General features: G+C 48.5%; 1 protein-coding gene across 2 annotated transcripts in view; it reads left to right on the top strand.

Annotated features, from left to right (window-relative positions):
* Nucleotides 1–11,872, top strand: part of igf1ra (insulin-like growth factor 1a receptor) — a 71,571-nt gene that overhangs the window by 56,147 nt on the left and 3,552 nt on the right. The window contains exons 6-19 of one of the 2 annotated variants that reach the window (XM_035525026.1): nt 821–1,029; nt 1,298–1,424; nt 1,836–2,071; nt 3,011–3,178; nt 3,834–4,041; nt 7,372–7,649; nt 7,806–7,948; nt 8,059–8,224; nt 8,409–8,511; nt 8,592–8,662; nt 8,905–9,134; nt 9,515–9,622; nt 10,163–10,322; nt 10,493–10,622. In XM_035525026.1, coding sequence (XP_035380919.1) covers nt 821–1,029; nt 1,298–1,424; nt 1,836–2,071; nt 3,011–3,178; nt 3,834–4,041; nt 7,372–7,649; nt 7,806–7,948; nt 8,059–8,224; nt 8,409–8,511; nt 8,592–8,662; nt 8,905–9,134; nt 9,515–9,622; nt 10,163–10,322; nt 10,493–10,622 — 2,337 coding nt within the window. Of the gene's footprint in view, nt 1–820; nt 1,030–1,297; nt 1,425–1,835; nt 2,072–3,010; nt 3,179–3,833; nt 4,042–7,371; nt 7,650–7,805; nt 7,949–8,058; nt 8,225–8,408; nt 8,512–8,591; nt 8,663–8,904; nt 9,135–9,514; nt 9,623–10,159; nt 10,323–10,492; nt 10,623–11,872 lie in introns of both variants that reach the window. The other variant, XM_035525025.1, reaches the window with a different exon arrangement.

Below are 11,872 nucleotides of genomic sequence, written 5' to 3'. Positions count from 1 at the left end.
TTTTAACACTTGCCAGTGTGTAGCCAGTCCTTTCTCCTGCTCACATTAGAAAAAAAGTTACACTTTCAAAAAAGATTTAAGTCTATGCAGGTTTCCATAGGAACATATGAAATTGACAGAATGCTTATCATGCTGGAATACACCACTGAGAATCTCAGCTAAACCAGCACAGTTGATGCACTTTATACACAAACACACCCTCCGTAATGCAGTTTGAAGAGTTTACTTATAGTTTTAAAGGGAGATACTCTGTACATTACAAAAAAGATGAACTGAAACATTTGGAAGCAGACTTTGGCCTTCTGCATAGTGTCAGCTCCATCTGATGTCATATGTTTGGGGAGTTTTGGTTGAGGTGTTTGAAGGGTCGTGGGAATCGTGGCAGCCCCCCTCTCACCCAGCCCTGCCCTCCTCTCAGGTTTCCTGCTGTAGAGGGCCCATGAGCTTCAGCTGCATTCTCCACGTTCCTTAGCTGGTCTCCTGTATTGTTAATGCTCAAACTGCAGAACCCTTCCAGACTTTTTCTGCTCTCAGCTCTGTGTGTCTGTGGTCCGGTGGGTGGTTGCGGGTGTGTATGTGTGAGAGAGAGAGAGGCAGGAAAGGGGAACGTGGTGAAACAGATACACACACACACACACACACACACACACACGCCACAGCGTGAGCATGCTTCTCTTATGCCAAAGCTGAATTGTTGCAATGCCCTCAGTCTCACGTGTTTCTGCCCCCACGGGCTTGGTTGGTGGTTCAGAGGCAAAGTGCAGGAAGCTGCTCTGTCATGCATCTAATCCCCTGCGTTTATTGACCCTGTCTCCCCCAGCATGTACGCCTTCTCAGCCCTGGACAACCAGCACCTGCAGTACCTGTGGGACTGGTCGAAGCACAACCTGACCATCAGGAACGGGAAGCTGTTCTTCCGCTCCAACCCCAAGCTCTGCGTGTCCGAGATCCGCAAGATGTGGGAGAACACAGGTGTCAGAGAGAGGATGGAGGGCGATGACATCCGCAACAATGGCGAGAGGGCCAGCTGTGAGTAGAAGTCCTGCTTTGTCCCAGCAGTTTTCTTTTCGCTTCTTACCGGCTGCCAGTTTTCTAATGTAGTTGTGTATGTAGTTCTATTGTAGTCTATGTTTTTTAATATGGAAACCTCAGGCATTGAAAGATGTGTTCTGACTTTACAGTCTAATGTAACTCTGTATGCGAGTTCCATTGTGTTTACTGAAACACTGTCACGACAAAGAAATATATCTACCAGTGAGCATGGCCAAGATCACCATCTGAATACCTTTTGCATAAGGTGAGAGTCACATCCTGAAGTTCAAGTCCAACCACACACAGAGCAATCGGATAAAGCTCACCTGGGAACGCTACCGACCACCTGACTACCGAGACCTCATCAGTTTCATAGTCTACTACAAGGAAGCGTAAGTCTTTCTGTTGCCTGTGCTCATATGGGTAGCTGGGCTGAGAGTTTTATGAAACAAATGAAAATGAAACTGACCATAAAATTGCAGAGAAAAGTCTGAGAACTAAAGAAAGCCAACGTAACAGTATTATTAATGACTGACAAATGGTCACACAGATAGGCTCGAGCATAACATAACAACCCCCTAGGTGGTGTGGTGAATGAGGCACAGCACACGCCACCTGAGGAGGGCGTGGCTATATAACAAAACATGTGCAACAAAAGACAAAACATAAACAAAAGCCACATGCCGCATGCTGTAAAAACAAGTAAGGCTAGTAAGATGTACCGAGATTTATTTCATGGCATCAGAAATGGTAAAAAGGTCCCTTAGCTCACACCCCCCTGGTGGTTTGTATTGGTGTCACAGGCCATTCCAGAACATCACAGAGTTCGACGGGCAGGACGGTTGCGGGTCCAGCAGCTGGACCATGGTGGATGTGGACCTCCCTCAGGACAAGTCCCTGGATCCAGGCGTGCTGCTCTACCCACTGAAGCCCTGGACGCAGTACGCCATCTTTGTGAAAGCCATCACCCTGATGGTGGAGGACAAACATATCCTGGGAGCCAAGAGTAAAGTCGTCTACATCCGCACCAAAGCTTCAGGTAGACTTAAACCTGGCACACCTGGCAAACAAAGTCTAAGTGGTAGTAGTAGGGATGGGGTCACATTTCTTATGTTAGTCCCTAAATCATTTCTTTATTTATCTTTCTGTCTGTCTATACATGAACCTATGCACTTAGAATATTAGTAGGGTTCTCGCCATAGGCCAAAATATCCTAAAAATATATAAATATATATATATTTATATATATTGGTCATGGTAAATGATTTGCATTGATTATTTTGTGCCAAATGAAGAAATATGATAAACAATTTGAAAAATGGCTGATATGGCACTTTATATGGGCTTTATATGGGCTTATATGGGCTTATATGGCACTTTTAAGTCTATGGGCATTCCATATATGTCCATCTCTCTCTCTCTCTCTCTCTCTCTCTCTCTCTCTCTCTCTCTCTCTCTCTCTGTCCATCTGTCTCTCTTGTTTCTTGTTTAAAAACGCATCCAGTAACATTTCTTAAAAACATTTGAACATCTGTTAAATGCATTCATACAGGGCAAGTCACTGGATAAGACAGTAGTGATTTATGTCTATGGCTTTGGGACATAAATATGGTCTGTTAACTACAACATTAAATATAGTAATTATACATAAACATAATCTTCTGTCATGTAGACCAACTAAAATTCTGTCCGCTTAGTTGTACATAATGCATGGTTGGTTACAAAAGAAAAACTGAAAATGCCTTAATCGTCAGAATACAGTCTGATCTACTTTTTACAGTAGATGAAAATACACAAGTGAAATACAGAATTATATTAATGAAATTACAAATAGGCCACCCATTAGAACCCACTGGAACTGCAGGAAATCCTGAGTCTCTTTCTTCTTTGCAGTGCACTTTCCTCAACACCTTTCCATCCAGCTCCATCTCAGGCGTGGGCGAGAAGGGAAAGCTGACCCTATGTGCTCATTCCACAGAGCCCTCGATGCCCCGGGATGCCCGCGCGTATGCCAACTCCTCCTCCTCTCTGGTGGTGAAGTGGTCTCCACCCATCTCCCCGAACGGGAACTCCACCTTCTACCTGCTGCGCTGGCAGCAGCAGGCTGAGGACCGTGAGCTCTACCAGCATAACTACTGCTCCAAAGGTGAGACCATGGCCCCCCTCCCTACATTTCATTACTTCTTCTCTCTCTATGCAAAGCTGTTCGATTTGCCGTTGTGTATGAACCCTGCTTGAGTAAACAACTTGCCTTGCCTTTCACTTGGCCTTGTTTCAGTGTCCTCTTTTACTCCGTCGCTTTCTTGTTCTCCTCATATTTTTCTCTCTCTCTCTGCTTTAACCAAATGGATCACCATTCCCCCCAGCTGATTTCTATATCTCCTCCTGTGCCAGGCATTCCATGTTTACAACTTTATTAAATTGCAGTTCTTTTTTTTTCATGACAGCACATCTTCAGTTTTATACTCTCTCCATGGTGGCTGGACATCTTTGTGCTTTCAACACATTCCTAATCACGAAGGGCTGTCATGGGCTGACTCCTGCAGGCAGCTCAACCTCTGTTTGAGCACTCCCAGTAAACCCAGTAAACCCAGTCCATTGAGCCCAGTCAGCCCAGTCAGCTCAGAGTTTAGGATCACTGAACACCTGCTTCAGGTGTACTGGGAGCAAGACTACAGCAAGAGAAATGTTGAGTGCCTGGTGGGTTCTGGGTACTGAATCGTTTAGTGTGTAATTTCCCGTAAGTATGTTTGTGCTCCTGCTAGCAACAACGTACACTGTGTACCTCTGCCCGAGCACAGAGCTGAAGATCCCGATCCGAATCTCGGCCTCGTCACCAGTGGACGGGGAGGAGGACACCAAGCCCACCAAGTCCGACGTGGGTGGTGCTGAGAAGGGCCCATGCTGTCCATGCCCCAAGACCAAGGAGGACCTGAAGGCAGAGGCTGAGGAGCGCGCGCTCAGCAAGGTGTTCGAGAACTTCCTGCACAACGCCGTCTTCACACCCAGGTACGGCGAAGGCCTTGGGCCACCCCACATCAGATGTCGTCCGCAAACTGATCTCGGTGCAGGTAAACTCCTGAAATGAGATGTATGGACCCAGGACCTCCATTGAGAGGTTTTGCTGCTGCCCAGTGAGAGTGACAGTTTGTGTGAAGGGGGCTGTGGTTTAGAAGATCCTGACAGAAAGGGAGATGGAGGCAGTGAGGTGTGGGAGGGGCTCCGGGCAGCAGCCCACCACACTGCTGGCCTTCCGCTGGCTGGCACTGGGGCACATCTGCAGGTCATTATCCCTTTACCTTACCTGTACCAGACGTTTTCTTTCCAGAGTCAGTGGGAGAGCCTCACTCACTCTCTCTCTCTCTCTCTCACACACACACACACACACACACACACACACACACACACAGTTAAGTTGGTACATCTGTTGTCGAAGTAAAGATAACTTTGCATACACGTGCATGTGGATTTGAGTTCTGCCTGAGTGCACTGATGCCCCGAAATTATGTTGCCAGACATCTTCTCCCACTTAAAGCATTTCCCAAACCTTTGTAAGTGGAGCTGTGTTTTTTTAACAAGGTAGTTGTTTGGGGGTCGTCCAGGGACAGCCATACACAAATGAACCCATTCCTTCAAATCTGGAATCAATGCAAAACAGGCCTTTCACAAGTCTGCCTGCCGGCAGAATAAATGCATCTCAGGCCTCTTGTTTCATCTCTTTGGCATGCGGCAACTTTTCTCTTTCTCCTGATCCTTATCGTCTACCATATAGCCATAACCCTAACATTACAACATTATTTATCTACTGACCCATGCTTCTGGCCCATCCTGTTCCATTGATTAGCAATGTCTGCTTTTGAGACACTCAAAAGCAGTGTTGAGTTTGTTGGTGCATGTGTGTGAGCGTATGCATGTATGTGGGTATGCATGCCCGTGTGTTGTGTGGACTATGCTGGGGACTCTGTTCCCACCAAGTGAACCTCGTATATTAGTATTCAGCACACCAGGAAAAGGCGGAGTCTGGAAAAGGATGTTAAGGATGTGAAATAAGGTTGCATGGCGGTGGAGAAAGGGAGGATGAATGTCGAGGAAATGTTCCCCCTCCTCTTTCTTTGCCTTACACACTCGCTTTTGTTCTGCATGTGTTTAGTTTGGAGTGAGCAGCTGTCAGGAAATGCACAGTACAATCCTGAGGAATTTTAATGAATTTCGAAGGAAGATCCCTTCCAAGCCAGACAGTGTACGTGGAGAGGGAGGGAGGGAAGGAGAGTGGAGGGGGCAGAGAGGGAGAAAGAGAGGGGTGTGTGTATGCTTTCTGCCCTTCTTAATGGCTGTTGATTGGTTGGGTGGGCTGGGTTTAGCTGGTCACCCTTCGTTGTTCCTGCACCTCGAATACAAAGTGTTTTGACCTCGCCGCGGCGAGGGGGGAAGGGAGGTGGTGCGTTAAAGCGAGGCTCCCTACAAACCCCTGTGGCCATCCCAGCCTGTCCACGCCGCTGCCACCTCAGCTCAGGGCGCTGAGCTCACTGGCGAAGTCACACGTCTGAGGTTTTTGCCCTCGGGGCAAGGCGTGTGGAAATGTGTCTTGCTCTCACGCTCCCAGCAGACTTTGTTTTCAGGCATCTGATTAATTGGCTCAATCTGAGTGTGTGTGTGTGTGTGCGTGCGTGTGTGTGCGTGTGTGTGTATGTATGGTGGCAGGAGACAGAGATCAAGCTTATAGAGAGCAGCGATTGGGCCATGGGAGATGGGGCGGGAACAGGAGGTGTCTCCAGGGTTGCACACCATTTTTTGACATCATTCAGGGTTCAGCCCCTGCCGTCCGTATAAGCCACACAGGCAAGGCGACACACAGTGACTTGGAAAAATGTACCGCATCATCTTAGAGCAGCGCACACACTCCTGAAGCTGTCTGCCCTTATGGCTCTCTGTCTTTCCTCCAGTGAACCGCTGTGAATCCTTTTGTATTCACAGTGCTCCAGACCTGCTATTACATGAGAAAGCATCTCGAAAAACCTCACCATTCTTTTGAGCCGCAGACCAAACACAGGAGAACTGTCCTGCCTTGTCTCTCCTTTAACTCTCCATCCTCTATACATGACTTTCTTCCATGTGCACACCTTCTGTCTGTAACCAGCTCGTACTCGTGTGTCTTGCAATCTCCCCATGACCCCGCATGACTAGTCACCCCCGCTCCATCTTCTTGCCTTGCCACCAGTTCGTCCAATCCCGTCGCAGGGTCTGACTATTGAACCTTTGCAGAGAGCCCAAGCATGTGTGCAAATCGCTACACGGCACACGCTACACGTTACACGCGGCGCTGTGTTCCAACCACGTCTGTGGAGTGACAGCGGCTCCGTCAGCATCTGGTAACCTGCAGCTGTCGCTGTTGCGTTTATGCCCTCGGGCTGCCAGGTGCCGCCTGTTGACCTGTAACCGGCACTTCAAGCTTCCTCCTCCTCCTCCTCCTCACCAGAAGCCATGCATACACACACCTCACGGTGAAGAGAAAGTGTAGAGGTGGTCATTTCATAAGGCTTCATTGTGATGTTTGATTTTTTTAAAACACCTTTCCATGTCACTGTAGCAGGCATGAAAAAAACAAGCTTTGTTTAATGTGTTTTATGGCGTAATGGGTTTTCTGCCACAGTTCTTACAGGCTGTAGGGTAGGTATAGACCAAAATTGCTTTTTTTTTTTTTTTTATTACGTGATGCCCATTGAAAGTTTAAAGTTCACAACCTGCATTATTAGTCATATGGTCTAAAAATGAAAAAATGATGCTAATTATAATGAACTCTTTTTTTTTGCTAATTGTTATGAACTAATTTGCAGCTGACAGTGGATATATTGTCTATAGCAGGGGGGTGTAAATTAATTCCATCATAGCAGAGGCTTAAAAATTGGGGTTGGGTTGAGAATGTTAACAGCTTCAGGATGTCAGCTGTTTTGGCATCAGAGCATTACACAGTGTCACTAGGCAACAGCCCAGCCAGTCTCACTGGAGCCATAGGCTTAAGTAATACCATCATATGTTCAGTGAATAATAGGTTTTAGCAATCTCATGGAATGTGGATGCCATAGGTCACGGTATGAGAAGCAGTGTGTTAGGAGCAGAGGCCCCACAGGGGCTCCTGATTTGGCCTTGTGGGATTAAGTGTTGGAAGTAAACAGCTTGTGTGCTTTGGAAGGTCTTGGGAGGGGTGCTACAATACACTGGCTAAATATTCTACTGTCCTCTTTCTCTCTCTCCCACATGACACTTCTTTTCTTTCAGATATTCCCTGGTTAGACCTCTTCTCTTCTCTTATTCACTCTCACTCTATTATCTGTCCATCAGGCCTCCAGATAGACGTCGGCGGGACCTTTTTGCCGTGGCTAACAGTACATTAGCACACAGCCCAGGTCGGAACATCACCGGGCCAGAGGGGAACCTGACCAACCCGGAGCTCCTGGAGTGGGTTTACCCATTCTCAGAGGCCACAGTCCAGTCGGAGTTCATTGAGATCTTCAACCTGCAGCCGTTCACCGTCTACCGCATCGACATCCACGCCTGCAACCACGAGGTCCAGCGCTGCAGCGCTGCCGCCTTTGTCTTCTCCAGAACCAAACCCGCAGGTGAGCCACACGCCACAGCCCACATTGCCCCGGCCAAACAGCCCTGCATTGGGCAGAAATGCGTCACGCACTGAGATGGGCCTGCAGTTTTCATGGCTGATGGTCATCACTTTATGGCAGTGAGCTTCCACTGAGCAATACCATGTCCCCGTTCAGAAAAAGCAGACGACATCCCCGGCCCTGTGACCCAGGAGAAGGGCGAGTGGGCGGATGGCATGGTGGTGCTGCAATGGTCGGAGCCGCATCACCCCAGCGGCCTCGTTCTCATGTACGAGATCAAGTTCCGCCTGGGCACGGAGGTGAGCACATGCACATCACACCCACATGCCTCCCAAAGTACTGGCTGATGGACAGGCTAAACGCACGTGTGTGTGTGTGTGTGTGTGTGTGTGTGTGTGTGTGTATTCAGCCTGAGAAGCATGAGTGTGTATCACGCCAGCAGTACCAGGAGCTGAGAGGGGCACGCCTGACCAACCTGGGCTTTGGCAACTACTCAGCTCGTATCAGGGCCACATCGCTGGCGGGAAACGGCTCCTGGACTGAACCCGTGTCCTTCTACGTTCCACCGCCTCACCGTAAGGAACCCCTACACACAGCGCTGTGTGGCTCCTGTTACCGAGTCCAAGGTTTAAGGAATACGAGGACCATCACTGCAGACTGGCGGTTCTTTCTGCAGTGAAACAAGTTGTGGAGGATTTATTCACAGCATCTCACACTGTGCAGCTTTGGTTATGCAGGTGTTTCTTTGACCTCCAACAGAAGCCTACGAGAACATCCTCTACCTGGCCGTCGTCATCCCCATCATAGCTCTGATACTGCTCGCCTGCCTCGTCACTGGTGCGGTCTTCTTCAAAAGAAAGAGGTGAGGCAGAGCAAGTTTTTTTCAAATCTGACATTGGCATTGATGCGTTGCTGACATTCAGTCCAATCCTGCTTCACTAGAAACAGCGACAGACTGGGCAATGGGGTCCTCTATGCCTCAGTGAACCCTGAGTACTTCAGTGCAGCAGAGAGTGAGTACTGCCCAACTCAGCCCACTCAGCCTGTCCTCTCAATGATTCCCCATAGAGAACGTTCTGTGATTGGATAATAGAGCCAGACCATAGTGAATATTCTTAGTCGCTAATTACAGAGTCCACAGTCACATCCGCTTTAGTATCGGAATGGTGCAGAACAACCGTATAGCGGTTAATGTTTTCAGCGTATCACGGGTGTTGTAATTCACCTCTGCCCTGTTGTGCCCGTGTGCACCCAGTGTATGTGCAGGATGAGTGGGAGGTGGCCCGGGAGAAGATCACGCTGTGCCGAGAGCTGGGCCAGGGCTCCTTTGGCATGGTGTACGAGGGCATCGGCAAGGACATCGTCAAGGACGAACCCGAGACGCGGGTGGCCATCAAGACGGTGAACGAGTCGGCCACCATGCGAGAGCGCATCGAGTTCCTCAATGAAGCGTCCGTCATGAAGGAGTTCAACTGTCATCACGTGGTACGTAGCAGGACAGAGTGTCTCACCTGGCTCTGTGTGACAAACATGACTGCCTCTCCTGCAGTAAGGGATAAGTAGCTGAGAGATTTCAAGAGTTCCAAAAAAAAAAACAAATTTATTTAGTCAAATGGAAGACATAATAGGCTACTACCACTCTTTAAACTGCTGTTCAACAAGCATCATGTGAGTAATTCAGAGACAGACTTCTTTACCTTAAATCCTCAATGAACTCAAAACTCTAAGCATGTCCACCACATTTTAACAGAGGCAGGAGATGTACTGTAAAATGACCTTTAGAAGCAGAATATACTGGGCTTTTCCGTTAAAATAAGCATTTTACATGGTGTGTTCACCCTGTTACGTTCCCTGCTGGGCGTCAGGTTCGGCTGCTGGGCGTGGTTTCACAAGGCCAGCCCACCCTGGTGATCATGGAACTGATGACACGAGGAGACCTGAAGAGCCACCTACGCTCTCTCCGCTCTAAACAGGTGCTAGCACCTACAAATCCAGTCACTGACTTAATTTACCCTAATGCTGCTACATCCCTGTTTCTTTCATCACTTGACAGAAGTTGCTTTTACTGTTCTCCCGTTTCATTGGTGATTTGCGAAGTCTGTGTGTTGCCAGACAAGCTTTTTCCCCCTGAATATCTTTCACTATCATATTTCAATATACCATACTGCACTACCGTATTGTATATACTGAAACAGTGCTCAGTGCCTAAGACTGTTTGCAACAAAATTAGCCTCAACGTATCAGTGCCACCACCCCATAAATTGTAAATCAATCTCTCTCTATTTCTCTGTCTCTTTCTCTCTTTCTCAATCCCCCTCTCTCTTTCTTTCCATCTCTCACACTTTTATTGCAAAAGCTTTATTGTGTTTTCTCGGGCCACTCTTGTGTTTCAGCTCAGCAACAAAGGCACCCTGGGAGAGGCAGTAACAGAGCGGTTTAGGGAGGTGGGGGGTCTGGGATCAGTAAATGTTTTAACATCATCCCAGCATTCCTTTCCCCTGGCCCTGCAGCAGGGCTCGTGTAGCCAGGCGCTCCCACCCCTCAAAAAGATGATCCAGATGGCTGGCGAGATCTCCGACGGCATGGCGTACCTCAACGCTAACAAGTTCGTCCACCGGGACCTTGCCGCCAGGAACTGCATGGTGGCTGAGGACTTCACCGTCAAAATCGGAGGTAATTAATGCTGAGACATGCTCTGAGAAGCCCTGAATATGAATGACACATTCAGTAGTGTTTGAAGGCAGTTGGGAAGGATCCTGAAAATCTTTGGTGGAGAGGAAGTGTAAAGAGGTGCTGCGCTGTGCCGTCCCATCACTGCCTCGTCCGTTCTGCTCTCTTTTCAGACTTTGGCATGACACGTGACATCTACGAGACAGATTACTACCGTAAGGGAGGCAAGGGTCTCCTGCCAGTGCGCTGGATGTCCCCTGAGTCCCTGAAAGATGGCGTGTTCACTACCAACTCCGATGTCTGGTATGTGCAGTGTGACCTGAGTGGCTCTCAAACTTGCTCACGTACAGCCACACACCCTCCAAAGTGCTTCTGCTGCCACACAGGAGAGAGGGAGTCTGTGCATGAGTATGTGTATGTATGTGTGTGTGTGTGTGTGTGTGCATGTGTGTGTGTGTGTGTGTGTGTGTGTGCGTGCGCATGCTTTTACTATTCTCCACAGTGCCAGCTGAGACAGGAATCAAATGCAACAGCCAGCCCAAATGATACATCCCTCTTCACATAACTAACTACTTTTCAACAGACTCTCCAGTCCTGTAGAAGCTTCTATCTGCTTTTGAAAGCCTCACTGGCTCTTGGGAGGGGATAACGCTTTGTCTTTTTTTTCTTCCCTCTTAAATTCTGTGCTGAAAACTGCTACATCACTCGCACGTCTTGCACCAAACCCAGCCAGACAGAACTTGGTCCCTGCCTCCCTCCCTCTCCCCCAAGTCTCAGTGTCTCTCTGTTTGGTCTCACAAGCCAGAGCTGCCGCTGTTGCCACAGTAACATAGCCGAAAGGAGCAAAGCTGACGTGGACGGGCTTCTCCCCTCCACGCATGTTCCCAGCAGCAGGTGTCCCAGTGGCTTGGGACCACTACCTGCGCCTGACCTCCTACAGATGGTCGCTGATGGCAGGCACAAGGCTGCCCCCAGCAGACCAGCACCCTGGACACTCTATAGGCCCTCTGGATGAAGGGAGTCTGCACGGGCTCTCGACCAGAGCGCCCATAAACCTCTCCATTAGGTGTCTTCATTTGTTCCATTCTGTTAAAAAAAAAAGGAAAAAAAACAGCCCTTTCCTTTCTTTGTTGTGGCTTTGGACTTTCAGCATACTGCTGCTGGAGCCAATTAGATACGAGTCACCGTTGTAACATGCCCCACTTCAAGAGCCACGTCTCAGATCCCAGGCCAGCACAGAAAATGTGTCCTTGGAGAGTTTCTGAAGTGTGACTGGCAACAGTGTGTGCTTTGTCTGCCTCTTATTTGTTTTGGTTTGTTTTTTCTCTGTTGTGTGCGTTTTGGACATTGAAAACGGCGTCAAAATAAAAATGGTGGCCGTGAAGATCACTGGCTGTCATGGCCACATTCGTATCCAGCTTGCATATGGTAATGTGTTGTTTTTTGGTTTTGGAGAGCCTAAAAAGTGTCGAGAGAGCCACCCACCTACCATGTGGAGTCATGGAGCACCGCTGACTTCTTGCATGGCAGGCTATAATAGCATTTAGATGCTG

The sequence above is a fragment of the Electrophorus electricus genome, chromosome 4, assembly GCF_013358815.1.
Source record: "Electrophorus electricus isolate fEleEle1 chromosome 4, fEleEle1.pri, whole genome shotgun sequence".
NCBI classification, from domain to species: Eukaryota; Metazoa; Chordata; class Actinopteri; order Gymnotiformes; family Gymnotidae; genus Electrophorus; species Electrophorus electricus.
This window is presented reverse-complemented; position numbering and strand designations above follow the sequence as displayed.